This window comes from Fomitiporia mediterranea (genome assembly GCF_000271605.1).
Source record: "Fomitiporia mediterranea MF3/22 unplaced genomic scaffold FOMMEscaffold_13, whole genome shotgun sequence".
Classification (NCBI taxonomy): domain Eukaryota; kingdom Fungi; phylum Basidiomycota; class Agaricomycetes; order Hymenochaetales; family Hymenochaetaceae; genus Fomitiporia; species Fomitiporia mediterranea.
Genome location: NW_006760398.1, coordinates 1,223,344 through 1,238,311, shown reverse-complemented (window position 1 = coordinate 1,238,311; position 14,968 = coordinate 1,223,344). Strand labels below are relative to the sequence as shown.

The following is a 14,968-nucleotide window of genomic DNA, read 5'->3' as shown; positions in this document are numbered from 1 at the left end:
CAGAGGACCATCGAGAGCAAGCATTACTTGTTGGGCTAATGTGAATTACTTAGCTACCTGTAGCCTGCATTTGATCAAACACTTCCCCTCGCGTCTACACCTCACCGAATGAATTTCAAGAGAGAGAAACTCTCAAACCAATAATTGAAAACCGTGATTACATAATAAAAATACTTACCCACGTAATTGATGTGACAGGGCGAGCAAGAGTGTTCGTCACGTCACGGCCGCCTTGCTGCTTGCTGCACACAACCATGGACTCTCCAAAACGCGCAGGCTCGCCGTCGTCGGCCGCACAGGAAATAAAGCGTGTCAAGCTCACCGTCCCAGAGCAAAACCAAGGCGTTACTCCAGTCGACCCAGAGAATGCGCCTGGCAAGCGCTCAGAACTCGAGCCTCTGCAGTCTGGTGACATTGCAAACTTGCCCGCTGAGCCAGCTCCGGAAGCGCAGCCAGAGACCAGTGGCAGTACGAAAGTAAAAGTCCAGGGCGAAGGTGATGAGGATGGTGGCGACGTCTCGATGAATGAAGGCGGGGACGAGGAAAACGAATCGGGCGAGGACAACGACGATGAGGACCCGGCACAGCTCGAAGCAACGCGTCTCCGTTTAGAGGAGCAGGCTCGAAAGTACCTTGCCGCACAAACACACGAAGTCATCATTCCCTCATATGCAGCATGGTTCGACATGTCGAAGATCCATGATGTTGAGAAACGGGCCCTACCCGAGTTCTTCAACTCACGTAACCGTTCGAAAACGCCATCTATATACAAAGACTACCGTGACTTCATGATCAACACGTACAGGTTACGACCATCGGAATATCTCACGTTCACTGCTTGCCGAAGAAACCTTGCTGGAGATGTTTGCGCCATCATGCGCGTCCACGCTTTCCTTGAGCAGTGGGGCTTGATCAACTACCAGGTACGTCGAATGTTGCTCAACGCGATCGTGCAATTGACCTTAGCTCGTCACAGGTCGACCCGGACACGCGACCAGCAACCCTTGCTCCACCATTTACCGGGCATTTCAGAGTTGTCCTTGACACACCGCGTGGTTTACAATCACTGCATCCCGGAACACGTCCTTCAGCCAAGGAAGCCACACAAGCCGTGAACGGCGCACCAAAGCTAGTTGCGTCTGTAGCAGGTCAAGCCTCCCTGGAGCTACGTCAAAACATCTATCAGACAACCGCAAAATCATCACGCGAAATCTCGTCTTCCGAAGCCAACGCGCTCACAAACGGCACCTCTCAGTCCGCGGCGCGTGGAGCTAGTTTCTCTTGCGACACATGTGGCGTCGACTGCACTGCTGTGCGATATCACTCCCTCAAACAAACCAACTTTGAGCTCTGTCCTCCCTGTTATCTCGATGGACGCTTCCCATCAACAATGTTCAGCGGTGACTTCGTGAAACTCACCGCATCGCAAAGTAATGCAGTAGACGACGGCTGGACCGACCAAGAGATACTTCTCTTGCTTGAGGGTGTCGAGATGTATGATGACGACTGGTCCGCTATCGAAGAACACGTTGGGACACGCACTGCACAACAATGTATCCGCAAGTTCCTTGAACTTCCTATAGAAGATCCCTACCTGGAAGCTGAAAGCGAAGGTACCAAGGGTCCTCTACGCTATGCTAGGTTGCCGTTTGAGCAAGCGGACAACCCCGTTATGAGCGTCGTCGCCTTCCTTGCTGGGGTCGTTGGGCCGGGTGTAGCCGCTGAAGCGGCTAAGACAGCGTTACACGAACTCACGGATGGGAATAAAGAGAAGAAGGAAGGAGAGGTGGAGACGACCAAAGACGCAACGAAAGAAAATGGCGAGGAAGAAGAAACCGACAAGGAGCAAAAGGTGGAACAATCAGTCGAACCTGATGCAACATCCACAAGCGCCAAAGAATCCGGAGAAGGCGGAGACAGTATGGCAGTCGACGAACCCTCCAACCAGCCCAAACCAACAACTCAAACACCAGGAATCCCACAATCCAAAGTCCAACGTGCCGCTCACCTCGCTCTCCAATCCTCCGCAAAGGCAGCAAAGGCACTTGCAGACGCAGAAGCCTCCTCCGTCCGTACCGCCCTCACTCAACTAATCAAACTCACACTCAGCCGACTCGAGCTCAAGATGAGTCAATTCGAAGAGATGGAGTCCGTACTTGAAGAGGAACGACGTGCGCTTGCTGCTCAGAGGGCTGCGCTGGCGAATGAGAGGACGAATGTGAGGCGGACGTTGGAGACTGTACGTGCGGAACTCGCGAAGAATGGAGGGATGTTGCCGAATGGCGCTGCTGTTGCGAACGCTTTGGCGCAGAGTGCGCCGCAGGGGACGAAGATGTCGCCTGTGGATGGTGGGGTGTCGTTAGAAGGAGATGCTGGGCCTTCGACAGAGGGTAACTTCCAGCAGCTCGGTTGAGTGAGAATGATAATAGTCGAGGATTTTTCTTCCTTGGCTGTTGTTGCTCACCCCCACTTGCTGTAGCCTATTACGAGTTGTAATTTGTCTGTCTTTATACGTTCCCATTCACTTCTCATGTCTCGTTTTGTTTGTCTTTTGCTCTGATAATCTATATATTGTTTCGGGCTGCCAACTTGGAAGATCAACAAGATCAACGTTACAAAGATTGTATGTTTTTTAAATTTAAAAGAAAAGGTTAGTTGCTCAACATCCTATCAAGGGTATTTCTCACATGTAGGTCGAGGGATATTCGTCTGTTCACAAAGAAGTTATCCTGCCCAGAAGACAGATGTAAAAGCAAACCAGTAACCATGACTATTATTACAGTAAGAAATACGAAGTTTAGTATCTATGTACAGCATCAAAAAGTAGAACAGAACAATGATAACATGATCAAGCCCCAAGCGATGAAAACAAATACAAAACATGTACAGTAACGAAGCCCTTTGTGATACTATGTGATCGAAAGATAGCATATGATGTGAGAGTAGGTGAGACGCCTCCATGAGATAACTTTGGCAGTCGTGAATAGATCTCAAGAGAATTGGGGAGGAAAGGGGAAAGAGTAGCAAGATAGCATAAGAGGAGTAGGAGTATGATATGAAACGGGGAGGGGGAAAACAACTGCAACATTCATCAAGTTCTGCGAAGTCCACAAATCCAAAACAAACCATCCAAGACAAAGCAAAAGTGCATCCCTCAAAGCACATACCGGAACGCCAAGTTCTCTCCATCCGTCAAGTCCAAGTAATTCTTATCCACTCTCTCCTTAATAACCTTCCCATCCTTCTCCACCTCCACAATCGCCCACTCTTCGAACCTCTCCCTCCCTACACCCGTCCTTTCACTCTCTCGCTTCAGTGCCTCGCGCCGGTTGTTCTCGCGTACGAGTGTGAAGCGCAAAGCGAGGGCGAGGATGATGGACATGAGGTGTGACATGAGGATTATCCCGAAGGGGACGTGGTAGGACGGTTTGAACCTATCTTTCCAGAATTGTGTGCAGAGGATTTGGCCGAGGGAGCCTCCAACGAGGAAGACTGCTCGGACAACCGTTTTCTGTGAGTATAATGAAAATAAGGGGAGGAACGAAGATCGTCAGCAACGTTCTGGTGGGGAAAGCCCTACGAGAATTTTTTTAAATACCTTTGTATGCCCTGAGACAGCCGATGTCACCCAAGACATCGCCATTACGTACGCTGGAGAGCTACCTAGGACTGTACAGAGACGAGACCAGTATTTCTCAGTCAATTCGTTCAATGGAATATCAGACGGAGAATGATACATACACATGAGGTAGACACCAACGAGGCGAGCGACTCTATTGGTTGTCGGGGCAGTGATCTCTATGAGGCATGAAACGATCGATGGGATCCACCCAATAATGCCAATCCAACAACGAGAATTCTATTTTTTCCCGTTCATTAACGTCAAAAATAGGTGATAAGAAAGTGGGGGGAAAGTACGCACAGGGAACATCCTCAAAGCGAAGCAAGCCGCTGTAATCCCAATAATCTGCGCAACACCATTCGGTATGCTCAATAAACTTGTTTCAAGGGTCGAGAACCCAAAGCTCTTGATCAGCAAACTATACTGTACGCCAATCCCTCCGATCAAGTTCGCAAATGCAGCAAAGAAGCCAAACAACCATGTCTTTGGATCCTTCAATGCCTCCCACATCTGATAACTCTTCCACGCCTTCGTCTCAATACCATTCTGATTGGCCTGTACACGTCGTACAGCAGCCAATTTCTCCTCTGCAGTTAAAAACCGTGCAGTTGTCGGGTTGTCCGGGAAGAACAATAGGAATGCCAGGAAGGGGACGAAAGTCATGAGAGCGGTCGTTATCATAAGCCATTGCCATTGATTTGGTTTTTGGTGTGGTGAGGTGTGAACCATTGCGAATTGGAGGAAGGAAGAGACAATGACGGCGAAGCCGTTGCATTGGAATATCCAGCCTATCCGTTCGCCGATTTCGCGACGGGTGTAGAACATCCCGCAGACGAGCATGAGTCCGGCTGTCATGCTACCTTCGGAGGCACCAAGGAGGAAACGGAGCGCAACTATCCAACAGGGGAAAAGGAAGTCAGCACAGCAGATCTTCTTGGAAAGATCATTGGATATGTACATAGTCCACCGAAGTTGTGGCAAACTGCATGAAGGCCTAAGAATAGACTCCTGCAAAGGTGGATCAAATTGCCAATCAGTTTCTTGATCAATCTATCAGTTCCAGTAAGTTTTAAAATGTACGGACCAGAGGAAGATGTTGAATGTCAGCCACCGGCCAACGGGTAGTTTTTGTAGCGCCCAGTTTTGTGGCCATGAGAATACCAAGTAGCCTGCACATAGAGTATAATATGAACAGTGAATATGACAACATAGCAGATAATGAAGGAGAGAAAGGAGCACACACCAATGTAGAAAGCAGAACTTAGAGTATTGAATTCGTCGGTACTAAGATCGTTGTCTGTAAGGAGCCCAAGGATGGATGTCGAAGCAAGTGTACTCCTGTTTACAAGATAATGAATGAGTGATTAGGTTCGTCGACGCCGGAGAGGAAGCAGTAAAGGAATCGCCCGAAGACGAAGACAAGGTGCGCGCTTCACGTCGATCCCGGACTAGAAGGGAAAGAAGACAGCCCTCGGACTCACTTGTCCACAAACTGAACTATATACATTCCGCAACACAAATCCTGCATTCAGCATATATCCACATAGAAATGAAAGGGTTAATGAGCAGTGTGATAGACATACCGGTGTAAATGATACAAAGCATGGGCAACAGCCGCCAATCGATCTTCCGTCGGAGGCGTTTCGATTCCGCCGGTGACACCTCTGGTTCATCGGTGTGCCCAGAGACGAGTCGCAGCCCGACGTCGAGACTCTTGTACGTCCCATGGATGAGCTCCGCGTCCGACGCGTTAGCCTTCTCGTCCGTGAACGAGCCACTGCGAGAGGGGTCGTCACGCAACGACACCGCTGTCTTTTCCATGTCGTCACCCATCGCCGTGTCTGTGTTTCGTCTATTTACGGAGTCGAGCAGCACCCAAACCCACAGAAGAAAGGAGGGAACGAAAGAGAAAGGGGGGAAACGGCGTGCCAAGAAGGCATATGAATGAGGAGGGATACAGATATACAATTCCAAGGGCCGGGGGCTCGCTTGAGCTGGGATGGTCGTTCTGGGAGCGAAAACCCTAGAAAACAACTTGTTTTGTTGTTGCGCCCTTAGCGGATCCAAACTAAATTCATCATCTCAGATTTAGCACCCATCACTAATAATTTTTATGTACATCCCCCAGGACCCTCCCTTCCTCGTGTCTCACCAGCCATGCCCAAAGCGAGTAAATAAGCGTCTGATTGAGGAAACCCAACGATCCTTCCCCCGTGCCTGGATCTCGTTTAATCCTATCTGTTTATTTTTTTCTCGCAATTTCTCTCGATTTCCTTTATTCGGCTGGTCCGGGTCACATTGATGGGCTGATGTGGTGCTTTCCATATATGCTTACATGAAGTGATTTACGGCGTTGCAGCGTTGATGGCGGCCCGGAAGCAAAGCTCGAAGACTCGAGTTCAATTTGAAATTGCCTGTTGAATTTGAGAATTTGAAAGGACGCAACGGTAAGAAGGGACGTTTGAGAAATTGACAGGGATGAAGAGAAGAGAAGGATCGACATTATCAATATTTATTCAATGTTATCATACACACGCACGTGTCCTTCTCAATCTCTGGCATGTGCTCAACTCGAATAATTTCAAAAAAATATGATGATAAATCTTATCAAATACTGCTGACCTCTTCCTCTTTTTTCCTATCAGTTTACCGTTGTCGTTGGATTCAAGGTTCATCCAAGATCAGGCTCGATACTAGTCAAATATAAAGGGAAATATATTCGACCCAGCTACTTGGCCTCGACTCAGGAGAAGCAGACACGCCGCACACCAGCAACAGGTGTCGTCGACACGTTTCAGCCCTCCCTGTGCGGATCCTTCACATGCGATGTGCGAGAACTTCCTTCCAATACAGCTTTCATCATGGTTTAGGTCAATTCAATGCATTAAGTAACTAACGGTCCGTTTATCCTCGGACAGCTTGCATCAGAAATCTAACTTCGCGCATATCTTGTCTCCTCATGTGCGCTGTTGTTGGCACTTTAGCTTACGCCCTGATCTCGAGGATATAAATGACCTTTTCATTTCATATAAGATATTGACGCCTATCTAATCCCCCACGATACTCACTAGATCATTTCAAGAAACCAAGAAACCAAATTTTGGCTCATGTCTAGCGCGAACCTCATTCAAACTCCTTTTTCATCTAACCTCTTCCGAGGTGAATCCATATATTATATAACTTTTCGGGGCTCTCGTTCCTCCTATTGACTGGTTGCTTGAATGGATGCTGGAGTCTTGAAGGAGCGGCGTAACGGCACACCCGGCGTTTTCTTTCCTTCATGTACACATGAATTTTTTTTCTTCTTCTGTTAAAAGAACTTCCGACTCGGGCGCCCGCCCTGGATTTGACTGAACTGCGCGGAGGTCAGTGGAAGCCGCAGGTCACCAGGAGATCCTATCCGTCCATATGTGTATTATGCGTGTATTCTAATGGATGAGGACCAGAAACTTGGTGTCACGATTTACTGGTAATCATCACTACATTAGTATGTAATAACCTCAGATATAAATTGCTGACCTGTCCTGGAGAAATTAGGAGAACCTGGAGATATGGGGAAATTCTTCCTCAAGAAGGTAAGAAGGCGAGACAGTACTGAATTAGGAGAGAGCAGTCGAACTTCGAGATGCTCGTCCGGGATTCGAACACATGTCAGGGGTTTATTGAACGTATGTCTCCGTCCGTTTTGGTCCGCTTGAGATGCTCGTCATGTGTCGTGCTGGAGATGAAGAACACTGGACAGTAGCCACTCACAAACTATCTTTATTAAGTACAACGATCTCCCTTCTTGCCGCGGATGGACATACTGTCATGCTTAATGTGTACATGACTTCCACGTACGTACAACCTGACAACCGAATATCCATGCAGGCCCTGGTCTCAGGGTATTATTGCAGAACCACAGAACAAGACATAAAGAGAAACTCACTGCAATCACTACTTCCGGAAGACTACATGACTGAATGACTCCTATACTGTCAGTGAGGGGCATCTGGACATACAAACGACCATAAGGATACATAGACAAATTATCTTCTTTTTCTTCCTCAAGTCCCTCTATCTTCGCGCCGCACATCGCCGCAGATACTTGCATGGTGTTTATGTCAAGGCATAAGCCGTGATACATGAATTGCGATGCATGATATCATCCATCATACCTCTCCAAGAAAAGAGAAGGGAAAAACTTTGTCCTCCAGTCGTCCAATCGGAGCGAAGTTGGTGTCAGACCGGGTATCATTCCAAATGCCCTTAAGGCTACCTGGCTGGAAAAACTCTCGAGGGGATCCTCGCATTACGGATCATTCAAAACGTCATTGAACTTTGTCAACTGATCTTCCAATGGGTAAGTCGGAACAAACAAACAAACAAGGCGAGCATCAATATCACCATCACTTTCATCAACGGAGCGGGGTTTTGGATGAATTGTACATATTGTGTTTTTTAAATAAATAAAAAATCGACCATTGACTTGTCTGCAGACTTCGGTTTGAGTCCCTGGACAAGAGGATTAGTCTAAATACTCATACCCATTCGCGCCGTATGGTCAGTTGGTCCAGCACTAGTCCAAGTCTAAAATACAGAACAGGAAATGTCATGAGTCGCCCAGGTTCTCGGGGTACTGTGCAGGGCTCTTAGTTCCAGTCCAATTGGAAGCGATACTTTAAAATTCTACCGCCAGGAACGAGGCTAACGGAGAGACGGAGCCAGAATTGAGGACGCCATCAAAGGTTAGCCTCTTTGTCTTCGTAATAATATAAGCTACTTCATCTCGAGGATGTACCTTTGTTTGAATCCGTCAAAGAGAATACGTGAATAAGAGAAAATGACGAGGGTATAGAATAGGGATCAAGTCTAGGCACCGCTCAACAACTTGAGCTGGCCAGGCCTGCGGTTCCTCGGACGGAAATGATAGGTAATTGTTGTTGGTTTTATTGATCCGCTCATGAATCTTGGTGTAATATTTGAACTCCTCTTGAAGCTTCTGTTTTTGATGTTCGTTCATTCTGTGCTGGCCTTAGTCCGTGCCAGCATCAGCATCAGCATCTCTGTGTGCATTTCTAGCATTCGACAAGAGAATGCTCACCTCAGTACTACTTTGTGCTTATTGTACAGAAATGGTATGGTGTGTTTGTGGTGCGGAAGCGTTTTGTCGCTCTGCATTCTAGGTATGTTGACGTTCCGAGTCGCCTGTTCCAGTGGCGAGTTGTAGTATTACAGTTGAAAATGTCTTGACTCTTATTGCATAACGTTGGGAGAGGGCTAAACCCAATGCATTATACAGGTTATGCATTACAGCAGTACATTTTGGCTGAGAATCTGAGGTTTGGTCTGGCCAAAAGTCTATACATTATGCCATTTATGCATTATGATATGATGCAATAAGACATTTTCTACTGTAGTTGCTGTTCGTTCTCTCGATCACGTGAGTCGAAGAGCTCAACGTTGTGACGAAGTTGTTTGAGCTGCACCATGTTTGGACAGAGCCCCCATACCTGTGAACAGGCTGTGATGTGTATCAAGCAACTTTGTGAGATGCCAAAATGTAGTCATGTTGAAGGTTGATCCCAGGCTTGTTGCACAGGTTCTGAAGCCAAAGGCGATTTCTAGACTTCCATATAAATAATCAATGTAGCCTAAGCGACATTGACACATACGATAAGCATTGCCTTGACTATCCCGGTCACGACTCACTAGTACTGCCATGCAACCGCCTCGCTTGCTAATATTAGCAAGTAATAATCAGCCGCACCCATCCTAAGTATAAGAGCTTGCTCTGTAGAGGATCATGTGCCAGAGTCCAACCTTCTCGCCCATAGCCATAATCAGTTCCACTAAGGAGACTCCATATGCCTTCGTCATTCCCCGTATATGACTCTGTCCTTCAGACAGACGAGACGGGTCAAGTAGAGAACATTCTAGATGAAGGTGAAGGTGATGCTTACACCTTCGATCTCTGCTCACAGTTGTCATCAAACGACACTGCTTCTAACCTGCCTGGCTCCGGTAGGACGATTGGTCTCATCTACTCGCGTTTGGGACGTGCTCTTGAGTTTACCATTGGTCGCCTCGCACACCAGAGTGGATTCGGTCCAAAGGCAGTGGCTTCCCGAATTAAGCGTGTGGAGTTTAAAGGAGTAAAGGTTTCAGGGGACAATGAAACAGGAAGGGAAGGTCGCCTTCGGGGAGTCGTACGCTGGACTGTGAAGGACGGAGGTGAAGCTCAGCTCCGTTCGGACTGTCGGAAACTCGCAAAATACGCTACGTGAGTGTTGATGTGCAACTAATCAAACGACTACTAAAGGAATGTAATCTCTTTCACTGCATCAGTGCAGAGGTATGGGAAACGAGATCTGAAGCATTGGTCCAGATCCTTCAGCTAGTCACAGCTGAACCACGATTACGTGCCTATTTCAACACGCCACCAATCCTTCTGGATTTAAAGAACGTTACACAATCATCATATATCTCTAGCGATGGATCAGCGTCGAAGGGAAATGAACACATTAAACATAAACAGACAGTGCACTGTGCAACACAAGCGCTGCTTGCCATTGAGGTCGGCCCTCTGAACGACGTCATCGAAGAATTTTTGCAAACGTCGTTTACGCTTGATGATCCTCAACTGCTGGAGATCAGCAAATGCAATCATATCATAACAGAACTTCTTGAATACTGCCAGTAAGCCGTGTCTTTGCGCTTAATTAGCATATATAAATTAAAATACTGCATTTGCTAGCAACCCTCGTTATTCATTCATAGCAGGATATCTCAAAACCCGCATGATAAAAGTTACGAGCGACATTGCAACTACTTTTCACATTCGTTTTAAGCTTCATGGACAAATTACACATCTTCATGGAGCTATCGAATTATACCGTGCTGCCCTGCGACTTCTCTCCAACGGCCATCCCAGTCGCTTCCAGTTTCTGGTTAGCATTGCGAGTTCCCTTCGAACTCGATTTGACCAGCATGGGCAGACTGCAGACATCAATGAAGCAATTGAGCATTATCATGCTGCCCTGCGACTTCTCCCCGACGGCGATCCCAATTGTGCCTCGTCTCTGAATGACCTTGCGAGTTCCCTTCGAACTCGATTCGACCAACATGGGCAGATTGCAGATATTGATGAGGCGATTGAGCATTGTCGTGCTGCCTTGCGACTTTTCTCTGACAGCCATCCTGATCGTCTGTTACCTTTGACTTCTCTCGCAATTTCCCTTCGAAGTCGATTCGAACGGCATGGACAGACTGTAGATATTGACAAGGCAATTGAACACTATCGTGCTACCCTGCAACCTCTCTTCGATGGCGATCCCCACTGTTACTTATATCTGAATCACCTCGGGAATTCACTTCGAACTCGATTTAAACGATGTGAAAAGACTGCAGACATCGATGAGGCGATTGAGCATCATCGTGCCGCCCTGAAACTCCTTCCCGACAGCCATCCCGATCGTCCGTTACCTCTGAATGATCTTGCGAAGTCCCTTCAAATTCGATTCAAGCTGTATGGGCAGACCGCGGACATTGAAGAGGCGATTGGGCATCATCGCAGTGCTTTGCAACTCCTTCCCGATAGTCATCCCGATCGTCCCTGGTATCTAGATGATCTTGCGAATTCCCTTCGAACTCGATTCAAGCGGTATGGACAGGCAGCAGACATTGATGAGGCAATTGAGCATCATCGTACTGCCTTGCAGCTTCTCCCCGAAGGCCATCCCAATCGCTTCCGTCTTCTGGTTGCCGTTGCGATTTGCCTTCGAACTCGATTCAAGCAGCATGGACGAACTGCAGACATCGATGAAGCGATTGAGCACCATTGTACTGCCCTACAACGTCTCCCTAAAGGCCATCCCGAACGTTCCTGGTATCTGGATGAGCTTGTGATTTCTCTTCGAATTCGATTCAAGCAACGTAGGCGAATTGCATGCCTCAATGAGGTAATTGAGTATTATTCTACTACTCTGCAGCTTTCCTTCTAGGTTACCCTTGTTGGAGGACCAGACTGGCATCTATCAATCCTTATCTTATTTTATTTTTGGAATTTTGCATGTACTCCTTGTTTTGCATTCACATTACCTCGGTTCAATCCTAGTTTCCAAATGTATAGGATCAAGTAGTCAAACGCAATTGTAATCGATTCTGTCATCATACCCTCTGCTCGAACTGGCGTACAGAACTATTTTTCAATACCTGAAGGTTACTATTAGGCCAAACATGCACGCTGCAATCTCAGAGTCCGGTGAAGACGAGGTGAAGAATGAGGACACCATTGAAGGCTAGGTTCTTCATGAAATTCATTGGTTTTTTGCACTTCGTGGAATTACATAGAATTGAGGTATAAAAAAGAAGAATGATGGTCTAGGATGGAATAGAGATTTATGCAACCGTCTAGGCTCCACGCTGGACAGCTCGAGGCGTCCATGGCTGTGGTTCGTCAGATGAATGTGATTGTCGTTGCTCTGCCCATGGATTATGCTTGTAATGTTTGGCGTCCTCTTGAAGTTTCTGTTTTTGTTGTTCTTTCAGACTACGTTCGGGGGCACTAGCATCATTAGCATCTCCCACTCCAGCGTTTGATGGGAGAACGGTCGTTTCAACGTTATTGCGATGCAGAGCCTCCGAGTCCCTATCGTTCGTGCCGAAGGTCAGTCGAAGCCGCTGTGCACGTTCTTCGCGATCACGAGCTTCGATGAAGGCAACGTTGTGGCGGAGACGTTCGAGTCGTGCTACATCTGCTCGCAGTTCCTATATTAATCATACGTACGGAATAGCGTATATCAGCTTCCGTGAGGTACAAAGACGTAGTCGTTCTTTAAATATGGCGGGTTGATATGTATTGACACGTACCTCAGGCGTAGGCGGATCGCGTCGCGTATGTGTGAGCCAAGCTTTCCATTGGACTAGTTCTTCGAGTCAATGAAGGTCTTAATATATTGAGGATTCGTGCTGCGCACCTGCGAGTTGTCTACTTCTCTCCGCAACGGCAAGTGTATCCATCTGACCTCGGTATTTCACGACACGACGCGTTCTGCGCGGGTCTATGCGCCAAAGCAACTAATTTAGCAGGAGTTACTATGAATTATGAAGGGAAGTGCGCACCTCCCGTGGTTGAGGCATGTTCGTAAAAGTAGTTACCTGCAATTCACTTCTTTAGTTCATTGGTCTTCGTTAGATAGAGGTGAAAGGGTACGGACCTTGTAGGTCTTTGCCTACGTAACCTGTCTGGCGGGACATATATTAGAGAATACCCAATAAAGTAATTTATATTTCACTTACGGGTCTACGGATGAAATTCCAGAGGCGGGCGAACATGAACGACAGAAGTTAAGTAACAAATGTCAGATTACACTGACTAAATAAGGAAAGTTCCCACGAATAGAGATATTCATAGCATGAAGTTAACGCGAGGATGACGCGTCGCGCACGTACTGTCCTCTGTCCTCTGTCCTCACTCTCTTCCTCACTCTCCTGCTTTGCTACCCACCACCATGGCACCACCGGACGTCGAGATGAAGTCCGAAGACCAATCCAAAGACAAAGAAGACAAAAAGAAAGACGAAGAGAAGGAAAAGGAGAAGACTCCACCACCTCTAACTCCCGTACAAGAAATCAAAGCCAACGTCGCACTCATCGAGCGTGGTGTCTCGACTCTTGAGCCGAGGTTCACGCATAGGGTGTTGAGGAACTTGACTGCACTGCGGAGGAAGTTGGATGATGGTGTGTTGAGGGATGCACTTGGGGAGGTGTATGTGAAGGGTAGGCTAATTCACGTTAGTATGCGAGCGAGATGACTGACTACATGGTGTATTCGTGCAGACTCGTCCGAGAAGAAAGCACTTCTCTCATGGCTCCCTGATGCACCCGAAGGCGAAGGCGCAATGGAGATCGATGGCGTACCCGCTAACAACAACAACGCGCCACACCAACAAAAGTCTGGTACATCTCCACAACCACCAACGGATCCTCTCCCAGAGAGCGAAGTCTACCTTCGCTTGCTAATTATCCACCATTTATTGAACTCACCTGAGACGCGTCCGAAGGCGTTCACACTTGCTCATGAGACGGTAGATAAGATCCAGGCGTGGAATCGGAGGAGTATGGATCCGCTTGCTGCGCGTGTCTGGTTTGCGCTTGGACGGGCGTATGAACTTGCGGGTGAGTTGGAGGATGTGAGGCCGTAAGTGTTTATCTCTTCTCCATTTGACAAACGATAGTAATGCTAGTGTCCGCATAGACTCCTACTCACGGCACAAAAAACTGCTTCCCTTCGGCGCGATGACGAATGTCAAGCAGTGCTCATCAACCTCTTGTTACGCAATTACCTGCATTACAACCTATACGACCAAGCAGACAAGCTGGTAGCGAAGACGACTTTCCCGACTTCTGCGGGCAACCCTCAACTTGCGAGATACCACTACTACCTCGGTCGTATCAAGGCCGTACAGCTGAACTACTCCGACGCGCATACAAACCTTCAACAAGCGATCCGTCGTGCACCTGCAGCGAAAGCTGCACCTGGGTTCTTCCAAGCTGTACACAAGTTCTTTGTCGTCGTCGAGCTGCTTATGGGTGACATACCCGAACGCGGCCTCTTCCGACACCCGGTCCTCGTCGACGCCTTGGCGGGTTATTTCGAGATCGTTCGGTCAGTGCGGACGGGTAACCTCGCACAATTCCAAGAAACACTCCGCACCTACCAAACTCAATTCGCGTCTGACAAGACACATACCCTGATCGTTCGTCTCCGACAGAACGTCATCAAAACAGGTGTTCGTCGGTTATCCCTCTCGTACAGCCGGATTTCTCTGCGAGATATTTGTTTGAAGTTGCATTTGGATTCGGAGGAGGATGCGGAGTATATTGTTGGGAAGGCGATACGGGATGGGGTGATTGATGGACGGATTGTGCATGAGAAGGGGTGGTTGGAGTGTGGTGGTGCGAAGAGTGGGTATGGGGCGGATGTTGCGGAGGCATATCAGAGAAGGATTGGGTTTTGTTTGCAGTTGCATAATGAGAGTGTTAAGGTCGGTGTTCTCGTCCTCCTTGTCCAAGTTCTTCGACGCTAAACCTCACGTTAATTTTCTTCGATTTGTAGGCGATGCGATACCCGCTTAACGCACACCGGAAGGAGCTGGCTGCTGCTGAGGGAGCACGGGAGCGCGAGAAGGAGTTGGCGATGGAGATACAGGATGGGGACCTTGATGATGATGACGGTCTCGGGGACTTCTAAACAGGTAGATAGGAGTTAGAAGGTGTTGCTCTAGATGATAAACGATATTGTCAATGATATGGACGTGGCCTTTCTTCTTCATACCAATGTTGCCATTGTCAATGCATGCATAT

At 47.8% G+C, this 14,968-nt stretch overlaps 4 protein-coding genes across 4 annotated transcripts; 3 read left to right on the top strand and 1 right to left on the bottom strand.

Moving 5' to 3' along the window:
- Positions 1-254: 254 nt before the first annotated feature.
- On the top strand, positions 255-2,580 carry FOMMEDRAFT_142858 (SWIRM-domain-containing protein; the record flags this gene model as incomplete). The annotated part of the gene is made up of 2 exons (XM_007270517.1): positions 255-923; positions 977-2,580. 2 exons carry the CDS (start codon positions 255-257, stop codon positions 2,411-2,413), a joined length of 2,106 nt encoding a protein of 701 aa, XP_007270579.1. The 3' UTR covers positions 2,414-2,580.
- A 574-nt stretch (positions 2,581-3,154) lies between these two features.
- Positions 3,155-5,443, bottom strand: FOMMEDRAFT_94257 (MFS general substrate transporter; the record flags this gene model as incomplete). The annotated part of the gene is made up of 9 exons (XM_007270356.1): positions 3,155-3,511; positions 3,599-3,669; positions 3,742-3,859; positions 3,923-4,515; positions 4,581-4,630; positions 4,707-4,791; positions 4,866-4,960; positions 5,104-5,119; positions 5,206-5,443. The coding sequence occupies 9 exons, from the start codon at positions 5,441-5,443 to the stop codon at positions 3,155-3,157; spliced, it is 1,623 nt and encodes a 540-aa protein (XP_007270418.1).
- Positions 5,444-10,443: 5,000 nt separating this feature from the next.
- FOMMEDRAFT_35377 (TPR-like protein) lies at positions 10,444-11,457 on the top strand (the record flags this gene model as incomplete). Its single annotated transcript, XM_007270341.1, has 1 exon — positions 10,444-11,457. A coding segment is annotated over one exon (1,014 nt), but the record flags the coding sequence as incomplete, so codon positions are not given.
- Positions 11,458-11,942: 485 nt separating this feature from the next.
- FOMMEDRAFT_23158 (uncharacterized protein) lies at positions 11,943-14,924 on the top strand. Its single transcript, XM_007270307.1, has 9 exons — positions 11,943-12,370; positions 12,473-12,525; positions 12,580-12,663; positions 12,725-12,760; positions 12,820-12,847; positions 12,902-13,381; positions 13,442-13,802; positions 13,860-14,649; positions 14,721-14,924. Exons 6-9 carry the CDS (start codon positions 13,114-13,116, stop codon positions 14,853-14,855), a joined length of 1,554 nt encoding a protein of 517 aa, XP_007270369.1. The 5' UTR covers positions 11,943-12,370; positions 12,473-12,525; positions 12,580-12,663; positions 12,725-12,760; positions 12,820-12,847; positions 12,902-13,113; the 3' UTR covers positions 14,856-14,924.
- Positions 14,925-14,968: the final 44 nt, after the last annotated feature.

Coding starts and splice junctions, on each gene's coding strand:
- FOMMEDRAFT_23158 (XM_007270307.1), top strand. CDS start 13,114: ATGGCACCACCGGACGTCGAGATGAAGTCCGAAGACCAATCCAAAGAC. Junction 13,382..13,441: donor TGGGGAGGTGTATGTGAAGG/GTAGGCTAATTC, acceptor GTATTCGTGCAG/ACTCGTCCGAGAAGAAAGCA. Junction 13,803..13,859: donor GAGTTGGAGGATGTGAGGCC/GTAAGTGTTTAT, acceptor GTGTCCGCATAG/ACTCCTACTCACGGCACAAA.